Source organism: Anas acuta, chromosome 16, assembly GCF_963932015.1.
Source record: "Anas acuta chromosome 16, bAnaAcu1.1, whole genome shotgun sequence".
In the NCBI taxonomy this organism is placed as follows: Eukaryota; Metazoa; Chordata; class Aves; order Anseriformes; family Anatidae; genus Anas; species Anas acuta.
This window is the reverse complement of record NC_088994.1, coordinates 854,389-880,358: the sequence shown is the minus strand read 5'-3', so window position 1 is coordinate 880,358 and position 25,970 is coordinate 854,389. Positions and strand designations below refer to the sequence as shown.

The window sequence follows — 25,970 nt, the reverse complement described above, 5'->3', positions numbered from 1 at the left end:
GGTAGATGAGGGGAGAGTGGTGGATGTAGTCTGCCTTGACTTCAGCATGGCTTTTGACACTGTCTCCCATAACTTCCTCATAGACAAGCTCAGGAAGTGCAGCCTAGATGAGTGAACATTGGGGTGGATTGGCAATTGGCTGGATGGCAGAGCTCAGAGGGTTGTGGTCAGCAGTGCAGTCTAGTTGGAGGCCTGTAAACTAGTGGTGTCCCGCTGGGGTCAGTACTGGGTCCAGTGTTGTTCAACATACTCATCAACAACCTGGACAATGGAACGGAGTGCACCCTCAGCAGGTTTGCTGATGACACAAAGCTGGGAGGAGTGGCTGATACCCCAGGCGGCTGTGCTGCCATGCAGAGGGACCTCGACAGGCTAGAGGGTTGGGCCGAGAGGAACATCATGAAGTTCAACAAGGGCAAACGCAGGGTCCTGCACCTAGGGAGGAATAACCCCCAAGCACCAGTACAGGCTGGGGGCTGACCAAATGGAGAGCAGCTCTGCAGAGAGGGACCTGGGAGTCCTGGTGGACAGCAGGCAGCCAGCAATGTGCCCTTGTGGCCTGCTTGGCCCCAGTGGTCTCCTGGGATGCATTCAGAAGTGTGTTGTCAGCAGGTCAAGGGAGGTGACCCCACCCCTCTGCTCAGCCCTGGTGAGGCCACACCTGAAGCACTGTGTTCAGATCTGGGCTCCCCAGTACAAGAGGGACATGGAGCTCCTGGAGCGAGTTCAGAGGAGGGCTACAGAGATGATGAGAGGACTGGAGCACTTGTCGTATGAGGACAGGCTGAGAGAGCTGGGCCTGTTTAGCCTGGAAAAGAGAAGACTGAGGGGAGACCTCGTTAATGGGTACAAATATCTGGGGGGAGGGTTTTGAGAGGATGGAGACTGTCTCCCTTCAGTGGTGACCAGCGACAGGATGAGAGGCAGTGGGCACAAACTGAAGGACAGGAGGTTCCGGCTCACTATGAGGGGGCAATTCTTGACTGGGAGGGTGACAGAGCACTGGGACAGGTTGCCCAGAGAGGTTGTGGAATCTCCTTTTTTGGAGATATTCAAACACTGCCTGGATGCCATCCTGTGTAAAGAGCTCTAGGTGATCTTGCCTGGCAGGGGGGTTGGACCAGATGATCTTCAGAGGTCCCTTCCAAACTCAGCCATTCTGGGATTTGGTGTAAAAAAGATACTAACAATAAGGTAGGATGACATTCAGGTAATTTAAACATGCAGCTAAGTTCTGCTTTTAACTCCATTCTGGTTCCTAAAAATCAAAGAAAGAAAGAGTATACTTGTAAAAGTGAAGACCAGTAAGTGGAAGGAAGGGATCTGGTCATCAGAAGTGTTGATGGTCCCTCTATCTTATCTACTACTTGGTGAGTCAGATTCTTAAGTATTCAGTCATCTTCAGGGACACTTATCCATGGATAAAAATAAATAAATTCAGAGACTTTAATACACGTAAAACTTTCTGCACACAAAACAGGAAAAAGACAAAAAAGCAACTTATGAATGTTCAACTTCACTTTTAGGAGCTTAGAAATGGTTTAATAAAACACTTACAGAGCGGACTTGCCCGTGCGGGGATCTATGTATGTAGTGGTTCTTCTGTTGTGATCCACAAAATATGGAATACCTTCCACAGTAAATCGCATTTCCCAGCCTTCAGGTAAGGGTTTCTCATTTAATTGACTACAGATACAAGCAAATACGTAGTAAATTATGAACTTAATACACGAAGTCTGTACTTGAGACAGTAAAAAATCTAGCAGATCTAGAAAACTACAGACGGAGACGCTTTCATTTCAACATTTATTCCGCCTTTTTTTCCTCCAATTTTCACATCACCTCTCATTTTAACCAAAATGAATGTTTATTTCAACAATAGCACCTTCAGTTGCACTATCAAGAAGAACAGCAAATTGGTAAACATTCTTGTATTTTTCTGTAAGTTTCTATGTTTCATCCACTTAAGCAACAGCAACTAAAATCTTTTGTTAGATTTTTACTCTCAAGATGATGTTGCCCTAATAACTAGCTTTTGGTACCTCACATATAATCACAATAGCCAAAAGCTTGAAGAGTTTCAGAATGACAAAAATATCAAGAAAATAAAAATACTGATCTTAAGCAATTTTTTTTGACAACTTCCAACTCAATTTTCGTATCGATATAAGCGTATCTTGGTATGTTTGGAAAACCTGAGTATTACCACTCCATCCAAGTGCTCTCAAAGTGACTTCCCTCTATGGAAATATACTTCAGGAAAATGTTTCCAAGCTATTAAATCAGAACTTTTGGTTGTTGGGTGGTTATTAAAAATAACAGTGCTTTCCATACAGTTAACTGCTGCAGTGACTCTCAAGTCACTGAAAGCCGTTGAAAGGCTGTCATCTCTGGCTATGGCTATTAACCCTTCCACTCTCCCTCATCTTACTCCATTTCATTACAGATGAATTTGCATCACCAAGTGGAAATTTTCATCTCAAACACAGCACACCCTTCACCCTCAATTTCCTGCCTACATTTCCTACCTCAGAGTCAAAGTAACTGGATTCCAAACTAAACAGTAATCTATTAATCCAATACTTGTAGAGTACCCAAGTTCTGTTTCTTTTTTATTGTTTGTTTTAAAGTGGTAAAGTAGAGGTGCTGCAACTTTTGGAGTTTCTCTTCTGTCTCTTAGCTATTGCCAGTCTAATAAATAATCAAATTATGCAGGATCTTCTGCACTAACACATCAGTTGAAACAAACACTCTCCTCCCTCCTGCAACGATACAAGTTTCTATTATTCTATTAAAAGAGCATGAACTGTTCTGGGAATGAACTTACTGCTGTTGACAAGACTTTCCTGATAACTGTATTATTATCAAGTGTTATTTTGACAGTTTCTGTTTCAGCTGGTACCTTTTACAGGACTGCCTGAGAGCATGTATAGGACAGCCTGTGTTTTAGCTGTAAGCACCATCTCCAAAGTCTCAATCTCACTACTTTGTTATATTTTCATTTCAGATTTACATGAAGCTGCAACTGATTTCTTACCCTTGACTCCTGGGATCTTCCCACTGAGTGATGCGTGTGTTGTGATTGACAAAATACACTCTGCCATTGCTGTCAGTTCTCTTTTCTGAAAAGATACAAAATGAAAACAAATTTCAATACCTCCTTACTGCGTTGCTGAGACTACAAATTCAATTAATATAAGCAATCAGTGCCTGCTACAGTTTCATCTGTCTTCAAGATTCTCTGTACATCCTTTGACTCAACATCTTTTCACTTTCATTGGCATTACTCCTTAATAGTCAACTCACCAACAGGAATCTATTTTAATACTACTGACTGCTAACAATTATGTGAAACTGCATCATCACCTATCCTCAGTGAAAAGATGCACTTAGGATGGTTTTGCATTGTTTCTTAGTATCTCAATTCTTACCCTGAAAAGTTCAGATATCTATGTATGCTGCTTATAAAAATGACGAAATCTTAACTATAAGTCAAGATTCTGGGCATTGTAGCAGAAATATAAACAGTTGTGAAGGAAATTGTTCATCACAGGAAATTTACCTTCACTAAGTATATTGGCCTACAGGTTGTACTTTTTAAAAAGCTTTTTCTGGTGTTTTTTGGAAGTTAAAATGCATATGGATTAAAATACAGATGAAATTGAAATTTCCATCTAAAGATCCTTTACTCTGCTTTTTTTTTCCCCTATTATAGGAAACAAATAATTGGAAGAAAGCAAAAACATAAACAGTTTTCCCCAAAGGAAATCCCAGCTAGCTTCAATTTCTGCTATGTGCTTTACAAACAATATAGACAACAAACGTAAGATATGTTACAGAGGTATACAAAAATATCAAGAAAGTACTAAAAGGTATGTGAACAGTAGTAAAATCTTTCATATTTGTATTATCAGCAGGGAATAAATAAATAAATAAATAAATAAATATATATATATAACAACATGGTTTCCAAAAAATGTATTTTCAATCAAATAAACCTATGCCTACAACTGAAAAATGTTTATGATAAATGCCAGGATTTGGTCTTCTAGATCAATCTGCAGTCCTTCATGCATTTTTTTATTTAGAGTGTTCTAAGAAGCACACAAAATGTAGAATACAAATTACAAAAACAGGCTATGTTCTGACTATCACAAGTAAAAAGCTCCAGTTAAGAAGGAAAGTCTGGAAGCAGACACTTGTCTATAGGCGTTATACTAGAGAAGAATTCAACATGACGTTGAAATTCAGTTTTGTTGCTTCCCGGGCAAAGTCAGCCTCAAAAACATTACTTGAAATGCTACATATGTAGTGCAACAACGCACAAATGTGGGCACAACGATCTTACAGCATGACATCAAATCAATACCAGAACTAAAAATCCTGACAGTTATATTTGAAAAGCAAAATACAAACCCAGCTCTAATTCTGACATGTATAGTCACTCACTTTAAGACTAAACAACTCTGAGAACACTGCCTATGTATCATGAACCCTGAATTCTTACAGCAGCTTCGTAGTCACAGCAGAAATAAAGTTCTACACTTACATTTTTGTACATAGAGGCACACACAAAAATCTATTTATTGTAAAAGGTTAGCCCTGCGAATTACAAAACCAAACAAATTCACTCCAGAGAGAGAGAGAACAAGTTAAGGAATTATTAGTTGTTGTCATAAAAGCTTTTCAGTGCTACAGAGTTCTCCAAGAATTGGCTACACACCCAGAAGGGTAAGGGGTAAATCCTGCCTAATGAAAGCGGTGAAAAATGGGATGATAGTGTGAAAGAAGCTATTATGACATGACAATTACTGGAAACTACAAACTATTCTGTTTTGTTCCCAATCTACTTTGGAACTACACATCCTTGTCAGGATTTGATGCTTTAACAGCACATTTGATTAGATTTAATTTATTTTTAAAATAATCTAGATTTTCTCTTAAATAAAACTAGCCTAGAACAGCTGACAAGATAATTTGGCAGAAATATGCTCTAATGTCTAATTACACTGCATTACAAAACACTGTTTCAAGTCAGTCTTACCCCATCCAGGTGGCAGAGGGCCAAGAGGATCAAACTCTTTGCTTTGCATGGAAGAAAAGTCCTGGTTCTGCAAGTCACACAAACAAATGGTGCATTAATGACTAGCCTCCATCCGTTTGCCTTCCCAATGCTCTAACATAGGCATCACAAGTTATTAAAGTAAATGTATTTTTGTTAATTTTACATATATATCTTTACATATATCAGAGGCCAACATTTTTTTTTTTTATTCCAGAGATGGCATGTTGTATTACAAATTCGTCTTTTATTTAAGCTCTCTTTCTTCCTTGTACTAAGGATTCACAGCTTCTGTTTGCTAATTTTATAGCCCTTGGCATACTTAATTAACTGCAGTGCCAAGAAAATAATTATTCTTTGTGAAGTGCCCCTGCCTGCACAGAAGGGAAATTAGTACCACAGTACCCAAAACAATCAGAAAGTAAATCACTTCAGTCCTGCATTTAGTACTGTTCTCCCTACCACCATTTATGAAGTGTTTTTTCTGTATATATACAGTAAATCTAGCACCTATGCTGTTTTTAACAAACTAGTAGCATTATAAGGAGTTGTTCGAAGTCTATTATTCAGAGGTAAACAATACATTTGAAATTCTGGAAGGGTTATTTTCCTCTACCTTCATAGCATGTATTTTACCCAGAGCTGAAACATGTCCTATGAGCCTGCCTTCCTTTTAGGCCATTGGAAGGCACAATTTAAATAAAACAGCTTATTACTATGCTGCAGTTTGCTTTGAACTACTGGCTTTTGTTAATATACATACATTTTACCAAAGAACACCATATATATTCAGCTGACGAACAAAATGTATCACACTGCCTGCAGTCATTGCAAGGACATGAATTAAGGTTACTGAACCAAGGCTCATGCCATGCTAACAAATGTAAAGATACTATATATCACAAAGAATAAACCGTAACAAAAACTTGTGTCTTTGCTGGGAAAAGTCACCTACAAGCATTCTCAAAACACAAATACATATATAGTTCCAATATGTAGAAAAGATACTTCTCTTATCCTTTATCAGCATTAGTAAGCATTGTACTCCTTACCCCATATATAAATCTCTGATTAAATTGCTGCATGGCTCCTTGAAGCTGACTGCGTTGAAGCTGCCACTGCTCATAATTTCGGACAGACTCTAATGTTGGTCTCTGCCATGTTGTTGTTCTGGTGAAGTGGTCAACATAGTAAATTCTACCCATGTTGTCAACTCGTCGCTCCCAGCTTTAAAAAGAATGAAAAAAATAAAATTAGAAGCATCAGTTCTCAATAGCTGACAACTTTAAGGGCTCAGAAGTCAAACTCATTCTATTACTGTACTTTCACTTTTAACACTGAAAGGTTTAAACCTTTTTTAAATGCTACACGAACCACTGTCAATGGTGTACTGTTATTATGGCATTTATCCCACTCAATTCATAAGTCTACAGGTTTGTCCTAAAAAGATAACAAAAGCTCAGACAGTTTGGCTGTACAATGCAAGATTTCCTCATTCTCTTTCTGACAAGATCAGTCGGTTTGGGCAGAAAATGAAGTTTTGGTGGTGGTGTGTGTGTGTTTTTATTTATTTTCAGTTCATATAAAATCAATACTATTTACAAAATTAGTAAATCATCTTAGAATTTAAAACAAGTTGAGTACAACAGGTAGGCTCCTTTTTATGAGACAGTCTGCCAGCTTGCTGCTTCTTTAAAATCAAGTTCTATTTAGGGTCCCACGTGTTTTTACTTTGTAATTCTGCATAACATTTGAGCCACCTGAGTACGAATGAAGTGCAATAAAAACAATTGATTTTCCTTTCACTTCAGGAGAAAATAAAAAAAAGAACAAATAAGAATACAACTTCCATGTAAAGATTAACATTACTGGCTGTTCTAAGAGCTGGAAAAGCCTAATAACCAAAGATAATTTATAAGAGCATAGTAAATTAGCAGCTGGGAACCCTGAGGCAGGATCAAAGACTGTAAACAGTAACCTCAAGATAAAGAAGTAACCAAGGGCATTTTTGCTCAAGCTAATAGTTACCTGAATCCCAAAATACCGTTCTGTGGCTTTGGTTCTCTTCTACTGTCATGGGTGTTTGCTGTCTTTAGCTTTAACCCATTTTTCAGTATACACACACACACTTATGCTTTGACAGGAAATTCCAATTCTGTTATCTTTAACATTCAACTCTTTTCCACACTATATATTATGCATTACTGCAGAATCACAGAATTGAAGGGATTGGAAGGGACCTCAAAAGATCATAGGGTCCAACCCCCTGCCAAAGCAGGTTCCTCAGAGCAGGCTGCCCAGGTAGGCATCCAGACAGGCCTTGAAGCCTCCAGAGAAGGAGACTCCACAACCTCCCTGGGCAGCCTGTTCCAGTGCTCCGTCACCCTCACCATGACGAAGTTCTTTCACATGTTGGTGCGGAACTTCCTGTGCTCTATCTTGTGGCCATTGCCCCTTGTCCTGTCCCCGCAAACCACTGAAAAGAGATTTGCCAAATCCCTCTGTCTCCCACATCTCAGGTATTTAAACACACTGATGAGATCCCCTCTCAGTCATTCTTTTCTCCAGGCTGAACAGACCCAGGTCTCTCAGCCTTTCCTCATAGGGAAGATGCTCCAGGCCCCGTATCATCTTTGTGGCCCTCTGCTGGACTCTTTCCAGGAGATCCCTGAACTATTTGGAGACAACCTGGAGCAATTGTTTGAGCTCAATGCTATTTACAAACCTGCTCTTTAGCTTTAGTAAAGTGTCAGTCAATATCTGATACAACCAATCCAAACATATCCTAGACAAGGAGATGATTTTGCATGGCTCACCTTGGAGGAAGAGGCTCTGGCCGATCCCACGTAGTTCGCTTTTCAACATGATCTACATAGTATATTCGACCATGTTGGTCTACTCTTTGCTCCCAACTGAAAATAAAACAACACTTATTTTTCTTAAGATGAATGTACTCCAACCATTCATCTGTAGTATAAAGCATACAGTATAAAGAGGAGAAATGTTTGTTTTCATAAAATGCTTACTTCTATGTAAAACACCTGACCATTTTGGTACATGGTATGCACCAAAACGCTGTACAATATACAGTGGTACAATGTCCATATTAGCAGTAATTCTATGTTAACTAGAACAAAAAAATAAAAAATGAAAAATATTTTTAAAACTTTCCACATGACCACCTCCAGTTTCTGGAAAACTGAAGCTAAAATGCATATATATGCATGCAGTCTTCTTAAGCAATGAAGTAATACTTTGTATTCAGTATTAAATATGTGTTCAGTTATGTGTTGAACTGTATCATTTGAGGAGCGTAATCCCATTAGAATAAATTTCATTCAATTTAAATCCCCAAATTATGTAAATTTTGCACAGATCACATATACATGGAATTCATCATAAGAGCACTGATTTCTGAATATGCAGCATTTGGGATACTGACTTACTCTTGTATTTGTATCAAATATAACATGGGAAGGAAGCATACTAATTTGTCATTTCTAACAAAATCAAAGTGGTTAAGCAAAAACTGGTATTTTCAAGAGTGCTTCTATATTTCACAGTTGTCCTGTAAGGTTATTCAGATTTCTCTCACTGCTTATTACCTGACTTAATTTGCAGGCAGTTATGATCACCAATTATACCATTCACATCAGGAAGCTTTTGCTTTCCCTCACTCAAAGAGTCCAGAAACATTTATTTTTTTTTAAGAAAAAATTAAGAATCTAAATCAGAGCTTTGAGGCAACAGACCAATCACCTGGCAAATTCCACATGCACGTAAAATACCACATTATGCCTGCACTACTCCCAGGAGCTGCAACCTCCAAAATATGGAAGACAGCAAATTATGTCCTGTGATAATAGCTTTTCTTTTACTTATCCATTCCAGTATTTTACTACCTGACTTCATTTCAATTTGAAGACAGCAAGCTGCCTTGCGATTTAAAACTTCCATGTTTCACTGACTCGGCAGTATATGAAAAGCATCAGAAATACTTGAAAGTTCAAATTCTTTCTTGAATAAACTATGCTTGAAGATGCACTAGATCAAACAGAGAACTTCCACTTCAAGCATTTTGGGGAATTTTTGTTACACAGTAAAAGGTAGATGTTATGTTTCAGTATACCTACTGCCAGAAAATAAAATGAGAAAAATCAGCACAAAAAATCTCATACCCAGGTGGAAGAGGACCTTGACTGACTGTAGTAAGTGCCTGAGCTGGAGGATTTCCTGGCTGGACTTGTCTTGATACTGGAGGCGTGGTGAGTGCAGCAGTTGCAGGAGCTGTCGTTGCAGCTGTTGCCCCCTCAGGGCTCTGTTCTGAAGATGTACTTGCAGCCGGACCTGCCAGTGATCCTGCACTGGCCCCATCATTTTCTGTAGATGTGGATGAAGGACCATTTACACTTGCTATAATGTCAAAGATCAAAAGACAGGAAGGGGAAAAAAAAAACACTAATTGGTATTTCTCTACTTATCAGCAACCTATTTCAGAAGTTCTGAATCACAAAAGTAAACATGCAAAAACATGTATTTTGAAGAGTCTGCATATAGCCACATTTCACACTTTACACAAGAACTAAAAACGCATCTTTATCTCAGTTTGTAAAAATGCTTTAATCCAAGAATGGCCATCAGCTGCACAATTTTGACATTACTGTTAAAATATGTTTACTAAAGCAAGTTGTCTGCATTCTGTAAACACTAAATGATTATAAACAAAAAGCTACTTGCTTGCATTGATTAATTTTGCATTTATTGTTTGCAATAATATTATAAGGGATAATAAGCATTAATATTTTCAAGGAAAGTTTGACATGATGTGGAAAAATTAAGGATGTGGGATGGAGAATACATGCATTCTTTAACTGCTTTCAGCTTTTCTTTGTTTTATTTTCTTTTCTGGATGCCATTTGCTGGGTGATATTAAAAGCTGTAAGTCAGGCCTTATTACTGAACGACACTGGATTTAGCTTTTAAAGTAATTACTATAGTCCATTTTCCAGTCCCAAATAGGTATTTATCAACTGTGATAATGGGATCACTGAAACAGATGGCAGTGTACAGGTGTAGAACAGTTAACCTGAAAACATCTATCAACTAACTTCTCAGGACCACATCTCAAAGTTTTGTAATTTTTAAATGATCGGATAAAATAAAACACATTTATCTGTTTCCGTGCAAAAGAGTAATCAATGTTTTAAGTGCTGCTATTTCAAAGACCTTAAGTAGAATTGTAAAAACAAGTCACTAGTCTTTCAAAATCCAGTATTATCTACTGGAGGGAGTTTAATGAGTCCTTCAGTAGATTGCTTTCCAAGACTTACTAAATTTAATGGAATGCAATAGTAGCATTCCTTTGTGTTCTTTTGCCACCATCTCTGTTACATTTAGAAGCATCACTACAATCATCGTTTATCACACATGGAGACAAGAAATTTCTAATAATACAAACAATGACTAAACAGTATATATTGAATACAAGCTGAAAAAATAATCCTTTAGAACTTCACTGCCGAAGACTTTGCCATGACATAAAGTAGTAGTTAAAAACATGCCTCAGCAATCACTGTGTTCATTCTAAGACTGTGTGGCTTATTGATAGCTTTGAAATGAATGCCTGCTCCTAGAATACTTACCAACTACTGAAGTAGGCCTGCGCGGAGTCGGTGGAGGTGGTCTGGAAGGCCTGGGAGGTCTAGAAGGTTTACAGCTTCCATTTGTGAGTAATGGAGAATCACTGCCATTAACAGTCTTGTTTTCATTTGGAGCAGCATCATCAGAGTTTTCAAGGCCATTTGAGTTGGTCCTTTGCAGGAAAAGACAGAAAGGAGAATTATACTGATAGTCTGTGATTACACCAAGCTTTATAAAAGAAATAAAAATGTAGTAGTTACTACCGGATGAGGTTTTTACACTCATAAGGATTATAAAAACCTATGTATTTGTAGAAACATATTGATAGTTTATCTTCTGATGGATAGAAAGGTATCAGCAGATGAAAAGGTAGTGCAACAGATGTATTAACATCTGTTGCCGAAATCTCCTTTTTCCTTATCCAACTCAATACAACTGCCTTTGGGCCTTCTACATTTTGCTGCTCAGCTGTTCCCATGAATGCCATTCATCTCTAAGACAGGAAGCTGATTAAGACCAGAGAACAGCCTGTGTGCATTGGTTCCAAAGGGTGAGCACATGCTCAGAATACAAAGAATGCTTGATAATTTCAGAAGACTTAACTACGTATACACAGATTTCTCCCTTAACTCAGTTCTGGAAATGGCTAGAGAATTTATGACTAAGCATTCATATATAAGAAATAAGCATTCATATATAAGAAATAATCTGGACGTTGGAGTAAGACAACTCCTTTTTAGACTAGTTCTAAACTGCAGCTTGCTAGTTTTTCTTGAAAAAATTGAAGTATACTGTTACTATACTCTCTAAACTAGTTCCTCACAATGGGGCCAGTCAAGCTCAGACACTCAACCACATGTCCTCAAAACAGAACAGAATTTGCCTGTGATACTGAAAAATTGCACTGAGCTCGAGAATTTTCACATATTATAGTTATATTATAGTTTATATATAGTTTATATTATAGTTATATTATAGTTTCACATATAGTTATAAATCCAAAAATAATGTATGTGAAAAGATTCACATTTTTTGAACTACAAATGCAAACTGATGTATGAGAGTCAGTATAACATCAGATGTACTTCAGTCCTCTTTAAGGCAGAAATGTACAAAGTAAGCCACTGTGGCAGCTAAAACATCACTGGTCCTGTAGCTGTTAGCACCCTTAACTCACGGTGCCACACTCCCAAAAGAGACAACAGGATATGCATGCACCTTACAGTAAAAGCTCAAAGTGCCTAGTGAAGAACAATTAAAGCCAGCACATACCCCTTCAGCAATTTTGGTGTGGCTCAGGGTAAGCAGAAAATGAACTATTACTGGGATTAATCGTAAAAACAGGGTATCTAGATTTGCTAGTGGACACTACCAAAGCAAAGCATTTGTTCTGATGCCAAAGATGTCCATGCAATTTTACAATATTTTAAATGAAACAGATAAACACAGAAAAGATCTTCAAAGAGTAACAGCCAAACTCAAAGCCAGCATCTCACAATATATTGTTTATAAACATACATATTAACAACACTAAATAAATCCATAAGGCATTTCTTTTAAGGACTTTCTAAGGCTGAAGAATATGTTATGCCTGTAGCACACTTTTTCATGGAACGAAGCTTTTTGAGGAGATGAGGAACACAAAGGGATAAAAGCACAAAAGATCAGTCAGGTATGGAGGCAAACTGAAGCTGGATGTGGTTCATACAGAAAAAAAATAATATTTGAATGTACAATTGTATAGTATTTTTATTTAAGGATATGCTCAGATCTTAACAGATACTGTTGCAGTCCACACTCAGAAATTCTTCAGTCATCATGTATGTAAAACAGACAATTCCTCATTCAGAAATGCAAACACTAAGGCAGTACAAAAAATAGGAAAAAAAAATCTTACCGTGTATCACTCCTTGCTCTGGAGCTATCATTCTGTATAGGACCTTAAATAACAGAAAGAAAAAGGCAACAGTAGCATAAGCAACACTTTAAATCATTTCCAAGAATACAAAACAAAACAGTCTTTAATGCTCAGATTTTTCTCAAATGTGGAGGTGATGCACTACAAGTGTTATTTATCTACTGTCTTATTTCAAGACTGTATATATTTTTCATCTCTCTCTCTTTATATGATTTTTGATGCACTGCTGCTGTGAAGCATGAAAGCAGCAATATTTCCACTTTCTGGAAGTTAAAACACTACTTCATCCCACTGTATGAATATTGCTAAATGCAAAGAGGTCCCTGTACCAAGTAGCATTCTCAATTTTTCAAGTGGAGCTTCCTTTTCATATTCTCTACCCTGTTTTGCAGATATGTAGAGCAGTTAGGGCAACAACTTCTTTAAAATCTTCTCTCTGACTGGCTAACAAACAACAGCAGGGACTTTACTATCTGGGACTACCAGCCTGGACCCTTCCCTTTCTCTATAAATTGTTTAGCATAAAGGCATTCAAGCAGGTAGAGAATTTGGCTGCTGTCCTAACAGAATTACAGCAGCTCAGCCTAGATCTGCAAATGTTTTGCAACTGCTTATTCAGCTACCTTGCAAATATTTGCCTTTTGTGCCAGTACTCACAATGCTTGAATATACAACGCTGAAGTACTCATTCATACAGACAGAACAAACACAGAATTTCCACAGAATTAAACGAATGTAATTAACAAGAGAATCAGTTATCAGTTCTGATGGGAACTAACTACATATCTAAGATAAAGACTATGATGTGAAGGCTTATAATGCTGTTAATGTGCTGTACAAGGAGATGATTTTAATTACAGAAACAGAAAACTTAAAAGGCTAGTCAGTAAACAGTGTATCTGCCTATCAGTACCTTTAGTTTTGTACAATAAGAATGTGTTAGACTACATTTGATTAAGATTTCACTCTTTCTGCTTGGCATGTCAACATCTGCCTTGTATTGTAGAGCCCAAAACTATACATAGTACTCAGTTCCACTAACTGCATGACTTTTTCTTCTTTGTAGCATGTTTTTCTCAGTAGATGAATTTAAGGGAATGGTTTTCATCCATGCTTTTACTTCTTCCAATATTGCATCTGAGGAAAATTTGTTACTTTCACCAGGTGCTTCTGTCAACATACCTCAGCAGTGCTCTACAAGTCCCACACAATCCAAGTATTTGGCTTTTCTTTACAGAAAAAAAAAAGTCTTAAGAAATAACTGTTAAAAGTCTAGTGTGCTAACTTGGTGTTCCTGTGATACTTGGATGAATTCAGAAATCAACCTCATTTAGTCCTTTAAAACAAACAAACCTAAGAAAAAAACAGAAGCCCAAAAAACTGCCTTTCCTGAAGAAGCCACTCAACTGCCTAGTTTATTCCTCCAGCATTGGAGAAGCTATCTGCTGTACCTACAGTCACTTTACATGTAGTTTCTAGTCTGCACTGTACATTTACCCTCAAGACATGCTCTTTTGCCTGTCCTGCACCAATGGAACTGAAATCTCTTACTTTTTATTTTAGTCTAATTACACATTTTACTTCAAGATTTTCAGTTATCATACTAGCTATCTGAGACTGAAGATACCAACTTACAGAATCACAGAATTTCTAGGTTGGAAGAGACCTCATGATCATCGAGTCCAACCTCTGACCTAACACTAACAAGTCCTCCACTAAACCATATCACTAAGCTCTACATCTAAACGTCTTTTAAAGACCTCCAGGGATGGTGACTCCACCACTTCCCTGGGCAGTCCGTTACAACGTCTAACAACCCTTTCAGTAAAGAAACTCTTCCTAACATCCAACCTAAAACTCCCCTGGCGCAACTTAAGCCCATTCCCCCTTCTCCTGTCACCAGGCACATGGGAGAACAGACCAACCCCCACCTCGCTACAGCCTCCTTTAAGGTACCTGAAGAGAGCGACAAGGTCACCTCTGAGTATCCCCCTGCAGCACTCCAGAGGTAACAAAATTTATGAAAGCATTTACTTAAATTAAATGAGATGTTTAAAGATAATATAAAATATTGTTTCCTAGCCATTGGAATACTTATGAGACTAAACTAACCTTCTTTATATTGCTTTTCTGCTTACAATGTTATGAAAAATTGAAGGAAACTAAAGGTTTTCATTAAAGCAAGGCATAAAAAGAGTTTGGAGTTGCTAGATAAAGTTAGTGAAGTCCAGAAAAGAAACGTTCTGATCTTATTTGCATTACAGTAATGCTGATAATCTTTGCTGTGGACTATGACTCCACCTCAAAATAAAGCACACAGGAGTTCTGGTCTCTACAAATATGAAGTGAAAAAAAAACATCATTACAATAATATTGTGTTAAAACATCCAGTAGAAAAAGCTTTGTATACCAGACACTATGTAGATTGTACATTTGAACTTACTCCTTGTACTTGAGGCATCACCATTGGTTAGGAGTTCAGGATCTACCTGCATCCCATCTAGACAGACAGACAAATCTCCTACCACTTCTGCTGGTTCTCTGTCACCAAGAAGATGCAATGTCACCACTACCTGTTCAACTGAAAAAGTACAGAAAAAAGTGGGAGTTTATCTTACTACATAACGAAAGAGTACGTTTCATTTAAGAAGACAATCACAGAACTTTAGTCTTTAGAGAGCTGCACACTGCGCTCAAACTTATACTTACGTTTCATACTGTTTGATTTCAAAGTCTCATGAATATCCAGAGCAGCACTTCCCAGAAGGACATCAGATTTTAATGTTTGATGGCTCCAGACTCGAAAGGTTAATTTACTTACAGGAGTGACAATTCTGAAAAGAAAAGGTTGAATACTATGTAAAGGCACTTGTTGGGTGAACTGAATAATCTACAGCAACTGTTTTTAAATAACATTTAAGTTTCAAAGAAATTATGGTGATAACATTAAACCCTTTTAAATTATGACATTTTAGTACACAGTTACCTTCTCTTTTCATATAGGAAAGAGACATAAATCAAATGTGTTGCAAGACTGTTCGCAGACTACGTTTTTTATTATTAGGGGAAATACTTAGAGAAAAACTACTAGAGTGTAATTAACATTTGTGTAACTGAGAGTAGAAAAAAAGACTGGTTCTTGCAGGTTCACATTTCATGAATATTCAGCATCTGTACACCTTGTCATGAGAATTTTCTACACAGAGGGAATACAGCAAAATTTTCCTTCTGAAAAGGTTATCTGAAAATTTTAGTACATCCTGTAAAAAGGAGAGTACTCAAAACTGTTCTAAACTATTTCAAGTACTTTGCAAAGATGAATGTTCTCCTGATAAATTGCTATATACTTGAATCATGTGAAAAAAATATAGAGAGAGAAAATGATCTAACATTTTACTAGTACATTTCTGGCTGTACAACATATATAGATAGACAAAATTCTTCCACAAGTTAACAAATTACAGAATCCCAGAATGGCTGAGTTTGGAAGGGACCTCTGAAGATCATCTGGTCCAACCCCCCTGCCAGGCAAGATCACCTAGAGCTCTTTACACAGGATGGCATCCAGGCAGTGTTTGAATATCTCCAGAAAAGGAGATTCCACAACCTCTCTGGGCAACCTGTCCCAGTGCTCTGTCACCCTCCCAGTCAAGAATTGCCCCCTCATAGTGAGCCGGAACCTCCTGTCCTTCAGTTTGTGCCCACTGCCTCTCATCCTGTCGCTGGTCACCACTGAAGGGAGACAGTCTCCATCCTCTCAAAACCCTCCCCCCAGATATTTGTACCCATTAACGAGGTCTCCCCTCAGTCTTCTCTTTTCCAGGCTAAACAGGCCCAGCTCTCTCAGCCTGTCCTCATACGACAAGTGCTCCAGTCCTCTCATCATCTCTGTAGCCCTCCTCTGAACTCGCTCCAGGAGCTCCATGTCCCTCTTGTACTGGGGAGCCCAGATCTGAACACAGTGCTTCAGGTGTGGCCTCACCAGGGCTGAGCAGAGGGGTGGGGTCACCTCCCTTGACCTGCTGACAACACACTTCTGAATGCATCCCAGGAGACCACTGGGGCCAAGCAGGCCACAAGGGCACATTGCTGGCTGCCTGCTGTCCACCAGGACTCCCAGGTCCCTCTCTGCAGAGCTGCTCTCCATTTGGTCAGCCCCCAGCCTGTACTGGTGCTTGGGGGTTATTCCTCCCTAGGTGCAGGACCCTGCGTTTGCCCTTGTTGAACTTCATGATGTTCCTCTCGGCCCAACCCTCTAGCCTGTCGAGGTCCCTCTGCATGGCAGCACAGCCGCCTGGGGTATCAGCCACTCCTCCCAGCTTTGTGTCATCAGCAAACCTGCTGAGGGTGCACTCCGTTCCATTGTCCAGGTTGTTGATGAGTATGTTGAACAACACTGGACCCAGTACTGACCCCAGCGGGACACCACTAGTTTACAGGCCTCCAACTAGACTGCACTGCTGACCACAACCCTCTGAGCTCTGCCATCCAGCCAATTGCCAATCCACCTCTTCCACAGCATAGACACAGTACAAACTGTGGCAATGTAAGCCTATACATTCCAATATTCCAAACAACAAAGTTCTCTCTGAAGAATCTTTTTATCTGACTAGGTGATAGACCACAATATTGGAACCTCTGCCAAACATAAGCTGTTCAAATTTGTCAGCCTGTAGCAGAGATGGTGCAGACCTGTTCCTAGAGAAGCTGTCAGCTGAGCTGCTCTCTAAACTTGAAAGCTCTCAATGACCCATGCTGTGAGGCCCTCCACTCCTAAACCCTTGTCAGCAGTTATGTACAGGGAGAGCCCCTCACTGGAGAAAAAACATAGGCTAACAGAAGTAACTTTTACCAGAGCAGTTACTCCTTTTCCTCTACCCCCAAAACAAACTGAACAAACCCACACTCATTTCAAAACTGCTAAATCTTACTAGGTATTGTGCAGGAAGATGACTGCATCTGAGATGGTATATGCAAGCCAGCAAACCTTGGAGAATAAAGCAACTCTCCTGGTACTAAGAAAAACCTAAAAGCCTGGGGATTTTTCTTTTTCTTTCTCTGAAGTATTCTGACAACAGCGGAAAGATGAGCATTATGAAATAGCTGATATTACAATTAAGAATAGACTCTCAAAACTGCTTTTAGAAAGTCACTTTAAGAGGTAAAATATTCACCTGCCCCTCATATTCCCTCGAGTTTTCAGAAGCCTTATGACAGAGAAACAAATTTATGGGGGAAGACGAAGGTTAGACCGCACAGTGCTGCACAAGGAACAGCAACAATTTTCAACCATGAAAAAGTAACCTTAAATGTGGCAACAAAAATGTGCACGGCACTGCCAGTTTTATCATCAAATCTATCATAGCATTAATTTAGCTCAAACTGGAAAACAAAACCACCAAACATACACTGTAAGATGCTGTTTCCACTTCGGACTACTTGTGTTGTTGCATTTTTCGGTCTTCTTTGACTGTCCATCTACCAAGACTTCCACATAAGGGCTAGGTCCAAACCATTTATTTTTTTCTTTCAGTTTTGCTGAAATAACTGTTAAGAAAGAGAAAAAACACAATTGACTACGCAGACTACATATTTCAACAGCTAATAGTATTTTTCAACTGGGTACTTCAGTATTCAAGCACCAGGTCATTGACACCTGACAGTAATGCTCATGAGAAAAACACATTTTTTTTCCAAATATGTTCTTGCATTTCAGACCATTTTGTCCAATGCTATAGCTCAAACAAAAGCCTAAAACATGCAACAGTACTTCTATTCCATTAAACACTATCGTTGATAATTATCAGTGTAAGATTCCAAAAGCACTTTGGTGTTGAAAGTACAAAATATCCTCTAGAACCTCCTCCTCTTTATCAGCAGCCAGAAAAATGCCTGGAATTTATTGCAGTTGCTTGTTAAAAGCTCAAAATTCAATCCATCTTTCTCATTAAGCAATCTTGGACAACTGCCACAACTTCTGATGAAAAGATCTTTAACAGAAAGAACTTTGTGTTAAGCTTTCTGTAACAAAGTAAAATTATAGAAAAGCTAACTAAAGGCCTAATTTGGAATTCCAATAACTACCTGCTGTTCTACAACAACACCTGGATAGGACTTGCAGCTCTAGAGCATTTCTCGTGTTAGTAAATATACTCTTTGTATTAATGGCTGGACAGTAACAGAAATCTGGATTTTTTTGTAATTATTTTTTTCTAACATTCAACATAATTTACTGCAATGGTCCCGTCTTGCCAAACACTGTGTGTTGCGTCCATTTAGACAAAGAAACAGACGTTACCCCAACATCTGTTTGACGCTTTGATGAGAAGTGTTCTTAGATTCGTTGACAGCACTAAGCTCATAAAACAAAACTTACAACAAATAAATGATATTTCTAATCAGCCAAGTAACTCTGCTCTGTTGCTACAAATGTCAACCTGGTCTCTTGTATTTTCATCACCCATCTCAGCTATTCTACATGCTTAAAAAAAGATAACTAATTCAAGTCCATATGGCTAATCTACCTAGATTCCTTTTATAGTCTATGCTCCTTTAGAGATTTAGAGAAGTAGCTTAGTATAAAGTGCTGTGAACTGTTCCCAATGGAACTCTTTATTTATATGAGCACTCAGAAATTAGCTTCAGTTATCTAGAATTAATTTAATGAATTCCCTTCCCCAATGTCTCCACTACTTCAGTATTGCAGCATTTCATGCCTCAACATCACTATCTACCTCAAAGACACCAAGATCCAGTTTGAGGCACCACACATCAGCAGCTGTGTACCTATTTTCAAGGTTTTACTTACACAGACAATCTGGAAGTTCATTTAAACCTAACAAAGACAGCAGAGCGGAGAAGTAAGAATAGGGCAGGTGAGGACTGTTGGTTACAGAACTTTCTACAAAAAGATAAAGCCTGCCTGCAAGGGAAATGGTTTTCTAGAAGACTGTGGTTGAACTTTTGTAGAAATTAAAAATCAACCATCATAAAAGTCTCCATTTGAACATGAGACATTTCTTTAACTCTGCTTTCTTTATGAGAGTTATAGGAGCCTTTAAAGCCTTTAAAGGAGCAAACCTTAGACAGGCATCACCACTTTAATCCTTAGCTATGCAGAGTATGTACCTCCTTTGAAACCTCTACAAGTCTTCTCACCAACATCAGTCTGTATAGACAAGGGTTTTCTTAAAGTCTCATAGTCCACTAAGGAAAAAAAAAAAAGCAAGCTTGTGACCTCAATGTGACAGTTAAGGGCAACATAATTTGTTCATTTCCAAACTTCTGTTTCGACTAAAGTTTCCCCATGTATTTTTGTCAATTCTTCTCATCCCCGCAATATCAACTTTGCACCCTCAGTGTGGAAACTGTGGGTATATGCAGAGCTACTGCATAAAGTTTACCCTCAATGCTTCTAAACATAGACCTGCATATATCCACAGATATTGCATTCTCAGGCTTCAGCTTTGACACTTCAGTAAAATTTGTCAGTTAGAAAGTGAAGAAAACTTGATGAATAAGTTTCAGCAGATGCTCTGTTGGTAGGACACTACAAAAAGCAAAAGCACGGCATGTAAATCCATTCACATGGAATCTACAGGTCCTCAATTACAGTAATACTGTCATCAATACTTACTAAAAACACTTTTATAATGGTGGCCATGAAAACATTTAACAAAGAAGTAGCAAGTCAAATTTAATGAACAGTAGTTCAAATTAGCTTGAGATGTAAAAAAATTATGTGAACTTGTTAGGTTTGATGTTACGTGAAGTGTTAGCAACAGAAAGCAGTATCGTATTACATTTTTACATTTCAAAGAAAACTGTTCTGTACAATTGACTTAACAGTATCCAAAAATAATTTCTTCCTTCCTTACATGAAAATGTATAATTTCGAAATGCATTTTAGATAAAATTCTGAATAAAACAGAAGATTTTCTGCCAATTCATGATTGCATTAAACTATTAGTTTTATTCTGCTATTTCTCTTGGCTTTGAACTACTAAAAACTTGCTGAAATGCAACATACTAGTAATTACTTTTTCATTATGGGAAAAACGCTTTTTACTTTTACATTTTTAACCAGAAAGGATATATAATTTCAAATGACTTACCAGTGACTTGAAGCTGTGATTTCATGGAAAATCCACTAGATGATCCTGATTTGGATCCAGTGCCAGCCATAATAAGGGCTGGATCTTGAATCTGGATAAAGAGAATGTAAACATTTAAATCACTGGAAACTCAAAAATTAAATTATCTATTTTTTGACATGTAGATACATTAATGCTGCAAACAAAACTGGAACTCTTATTTTCTCTTCTCTTTCCATTTCCCTGAAGTACCAAATATGGTTCACAAAGGGCTTTGTCTCTGCCATAACATGATCTGTAAACACTCCTGTCCTTGTCAGAAAAGGGGGGGGGACGAGGGGGAGGGGCTAGCTGTAAGTCCTTTATAGCTTTACCCACTGGAAAATAAAAGGGTTAGTGAAGATTCCAAATTACCAGCTGAACATGACTTCCAGACTTCCTCCTGCACCCCCTCCCTTGTCATATCCCTCCCCCCTCGGCACCAGGTCTTCACTGCCCCCTGCAGCCAGAGACACTGACCCACGTGTACAGCCTACCCATCTCGGTGCCTTTGAGTCTCCCAGGTGCTGGGCATGTCTCTGGTCTGCCACCCAACCTGAATCCCTCAGCCCAGCAACCATCATGGACCAGTCATTTGCAGTGCACAGTGCTGTTGTCAGAAATTAAAGGATCAAGCTAGCTTAAGATGCTGCTGTCTTTATCTGGAGTACAAAGGGCAACACGTGTGGATTTCCCCAATGGGAATGCCACAAGCAGTCTAACCCACAAGTGCAGGCTTTATCACCTGCATGCCATGCAACATGGAGATTGAGAAAGGAGTCTGGATTTGAATATCAACACATCTTTACCAGATTCCAGATGCGAATCACACAAATCTAAACTCAGCTTGAGTGAAAAGTTTTTAATGTTTTTGAAAGTTATCCAAATGTACAAGATTTTAGAAGACAATTCTTAAGGCTGATCCTGTTCTACCAAAACTTGCTAAGTAACCTTTACACTTTAAGAAAGCAGTTGAATAAAGTGTCTAGACCAATACAGACATCCCAAACAGCCTAAAGGAGTTGGCATTTACAGGACAACTGCTATTTCCACATGGAGAAATAACACCGCACACGGTACAAATGCAATTACTGAAGGTGATAATTAACTTACATTTGAAGTCACACAGTAAGCACATACAGCAAAAGCACATTAAAGCTTATTTTCTTTTCTAAGCCTGCAGATTACACTTATTAAAAATATTTTATTAATATTTGACCATTTAAAAAAAAATACAGAAAAAAATCCTATAGCTTAATCATATATGAAACAACCAACCCGAAAACACATTAATCTATCTGAATCAGCACATAGATGTGCAGGTGCTTACACAACGAGACCTGCAGTTCTTACTAATTAGCCTAAGTCAAATTTCAAGAACCTACTGCCTCCCAATACTTCTAAAATTAAGAAATTATATCACACATTGTTTAGTTCTCTCAGCTACTGTAAAGTTCCTAATTACTGTTCAAACAAAAAAATTGAATTACAGAATCACAGAATTGTCTAGGTTGGAAGAGACCTCAACATCACTGAGTCCAACCTCTGATCTAACACTAATAGTCCCCACTAAACCATATCCCTAAGCTCTACATCTAAACGTCTTTTAAAGACCTCCAGGGATGGTGACTCCACCACTTCCCTGGGCAGCCTGTTCCAATGCCTAACAGCCCTTTTGGTAAAGAAATTCTTCCTAATATCCAACCTAAAACACTCCTGGTGCAACTTTAGCCCATTCCCTCTCATCCTGTCACCAGGCACATGGGAGAACAGGCCAACCCCCACCTCGCTACAGCCTCCTTCCTTTAAGGTACCTGAAGAGAGCAACAAGGTCACCTCTGAGTCTCCTCTTCTCCAGGCTGAACAAGCCCAGCTCCCTCAGCTGCTCCTCGTAGGACTTGTTCTCCAGGCCCCTCATCAGCTTCGTCGCCCTTCTCTGGACTCACTTGAGCACCTCGATGTCCTTCTTGTAGCGAGGGGCCCAGAACTGAACACAATACTCAAGGTGCAGTCTCACCAGAGCAGAGTACAGGGGGACCATCGCCTCCTTAGCCCTGCTGGCCACACTGTTTCTGATACAAGCCAGGATGCCGTTGGCCTTCTTGGCCACCTGAGCACACTGCTGGCTCATATTCAGCCGACTGTCCACCATCACTCCCAGGTCCTTCTCTGCCAGGCAGCTCTCCAACCACTCATCTCCCAGCCTGTAGCTCTGCTTGGGGTTATTGCGCCCCAGGTGCAGGACCTGGCACTTGGCCTTGTTGAACTTCATGCAGTTGACCTCAGCGCATCGGTGCAGCCTATCCAGATCCTCCTGCAGAGCTTTTCTACCCTTGAGCAGATCGACACATGCACCTAACTTGGTGTCATCTGCAAACTTACTGAGGGTGCACTCAATGCCCTCATCCAGATCATTGATAAAGATATTAAAGAGTACTGGCCCCAGTACTGAGCCCTGGGGAACGCCACTAGTGACTGGCCTCAAACTGGATTTAACTCTGTTCACCACAACTCTTTGGGCCCGGCTATCCAGCCAGTTTTTAACCCAACAAAGCGTACGCCAGTCCACGCCACGAGCAGCCAGTTCCCTGGGGAGAAAGAGGAGTCTTACTATGTTGAACATTTCCTAAAATGTAGAAGCTCTTCAGTTAAAGCAAACTTCGCTAGTTAACCAAGGAAGTAGGAGAAAAAAAAAGGTCTATAGGACAAGCATCAAGCAAGCTGGTATGTCTTTATCCCTTTGTTCACCTTCCCCATGCCCTGCACATTTTACCAGCCCCATTTCTCTTGGTGTTTTTGGACACCTTGCTCCCCGCACCCTTTCTGTTCCCCTTCTGCCAGCCAAAAAAGGCTCAGCACGTGAAGCACAAGAGCTGCATCCCAGCCACAATGCCAGGTGTCCAGCAAGGAGCAAACACTCAGCTCACACTGCAGCTTTTCTCTCAGCTGGGCACTGATTTCAGTCTTTTCCTTGCCATGCATGTACACACTCTATCTAGATTTTTCATAACTTTCAGAAACGTTATCATCTTTGATACCTCCAGCTCCATCAGTTTTTAGCTGGACTGGATATCAGCAGTGGTATAAATGAAGATACAGCTCAATCTGAATTCAGTAATATTTATAAAAGGCAAGTAAACAGCGCTGGGTGCGCAGGGAGTCTACACTCTACCAACACGCACACACTAACATTGAACTTTCTAAATATATAGAACATTGCTTTTACATATAAGAAACCAGATTATGCCTATATATATGTATGACCAGAAAAGGTATCAATTGAAATATAAACATGGCAAACTTTTCCAAATTCTGGCAAGTGTTTAACAAACAATCCTTTAGGTCTATTACTATTAAAGTCCATGACTAGGGGAGCATAGTTGAAGTTGGTAATCCTGGTTGAAGTGCTCCCATATCATTAATTTCTCTCAGATCATATAACAGTCTCCATTTTCCATTCCTTTTCTTGATTACAAACACCGGAGAATTCCAGGGCTAGTCGTGGGAACAGTATGTCTCACTTCAAGTTGTCAAGCAACTCTATCTTCAGGCCTTATGCATCCCGTTCTTCCCAGATCAAAGGTAAACATATCCATCTCCTTTTCAAGGACCACAGTCAGAAACGTGTGGTTGGCCAGGCAGTGAGGGAGCTGCGGGCTCCTTTACTGATCCTTCTGCTACACCATCGGCCCCCCTGCCGCTACTGCCATCACAGGCCTTTGCTGTTACGCCCCCTGGTGACCTGGACGTGCCTTTTGGCCCAGGCCCTATTGGCCTTGAAAAGTGTTCTCACTTGAAGTGAGACATATTGTTCAAAAGTAATGGAAAATGGAAACTTTTAAGTCATGGAACTTAAAGGATTGTTTGTTACCTTTTCTGATTGTACATATGTATAGGTGTACTTGAGTTTAGTATGTAAAGCAATGTTCTGTATATTTAGAATGTTTGATATTTGTGTGTGTGTGTTGGTGGAGCGTAGACTCCCCGCACACCCAGTGCTGTTTACTTGCCTTTTATATCTTTTATAAATATTTCTTTTATAAATATTACTAAATTCAGATAGAGTTAAGACTTCTTTTATAACATTATGAACACTGTTGAGAAATGTAACAGATTAAGATTGGTATGAACAAAGAAAGAATAGAAACACACATATATAAATCAGCAAAAACAGCAGAGCAAAGGTTAGAACAGCTTTCACTGTCAAACAAAGGTGTTTCTTGCAGCAATAAAACAGAGGACTGTCTAGCAGTCGAGACCAGGACACCTTCACTCTGTTAAGACCACAGCAGAGCAGCCAGCATAAGAGCATGTGCTTAGAGAATGATAAGAGGGTGACAGCACAGCACCTCTGTCAATCTTTTTCATGTTAACCCAACAGGAATACACGCTGTAGCTATGGGGCAACAGACACTCCACACCAGGAAAAAAACAAAGTAGCATTAAAATTCACTTAAGATTTATGGAAGCTTAAGTAAGCCAGAGTCTGAGGCAAAGGAGTGCCCTCAAACAACTGTTGACTCCCAAAGTGTTTGAATGCTATACCTATGAATTATCTTGTCACTACAGGGACATCAGGGCATGATGAGCAGGGGCCATTGGTGACCCCCATGATGCACCCAGGAGCCATCTGTGCACAGAAATGTGCTGCTGCTCCTGGGTAGGTGAGGGAGAGACAGCAGGGAAATCCCTGTGAGATCAGCGCAAAGGGGTAAATGAACATCAGATCTGTCAAAGTAAATAGCACACTCCCCTTCTGTAGAGTCTCACACAGAACTTGTTAGCTTCCTGCAACCTCATACACACCAGGGAGCAGCAACCAGTGCTACCGTGCCAGTTTCCTACAACAGGAGCAGGAGATGGCTTCACTGTCATGGTCGTATTAAAAATTACAGTAGAGAAGAATAAGTAATAGCCTTAAAGAACCTTAACTGCCTTAAACATCTTTCCTAAACACACTTGGACAATTACTTATGCAAGGCTAATCCTTATGTCTGAACCCTTGTTTTCCTAAATATCTACCTTGATATCTGCTTCAAAGGGGAGTCGAACATGGGAAACTTCTCTAAATCCAAACTTTTTTTTTTTCATTTTTTAAGTTGGAACCATTTAACCTGGCTATCAGGACAAAGAGAAAGACAAAAGAACGCTTGAAATGTTGCGGGCAGACATTCGGTGACACTTTCACACTGTAACTTTTACCCCAATACTACGGAAT

General features: G+C 39.3%; 1 protein-coding gene across 3 annotated transcripts in view; it reads right to left on the bottom strand.

Moving 5' to 3' along the window:
* ITCH (itchy E3 ubiquitin protein ligase) overlaps window positions 1-25,970 on the bottom strand; it is a 59,747-nt gene that overhangs the window by 16,214 nt on the left and 17,563 nt on the right. For 2 of the 3 annotated variants that reach the window (XR_011102034.1, XM_068700883.1), the window contains exons 2-13: window positions 20,735-20,825; window positions 18,029-18,167; window positions 15,330-15,454; window positions 15,064-15,201; window positions 12,600-12,642; window positions 10,705-10,874; window positions 9,241-9,475; window positions 7,879-7,974; window positions 6,115-6,289; window positions 5,045-5,111; window positions 3,038-3,122; window positions 1,558-1,686 (exon numbers count right to left, since the gene is read on the bottom strand). Coding sequence is in view for 2 of the 3 variants with exons in the window: in XM_068700883.1 (XP_068556984.1) it covers window positions 1,558-1,686; window positions 3,038-3,122; window positions 5,045-5,111; window positions 6,115-6,289; window positions 7,879-7,974; window positions 9,241-9,475; window positions 10,705-10,874; window positions 12,600-12,642; window positions 15,064-15,201; window positions 15,330-15,454; window positions 18,029-18,167; window positions 20,735-20,804 (1,472 nt within the window). In the remaining variant the exon portion in view is untranslated. The remainder of the gene's footprint in view (window positions 1-1,557; window positions 1,687-3,037; window positions 3,123-5,044; window positions 5,112-6,114; window positions 6,290-7,878; window positions 7,975-9,240; window positions 9,476-10,704; window positions 10,875-12,599; window positions 12,643-15,063; window positions 15,202-15,329; window positions 15,455-18,028; window positions 18,168-20,734; window positions 20,826-25,970) is intronic. The other variant, XM_068700884.1, reaches the window with a different exon arrangement.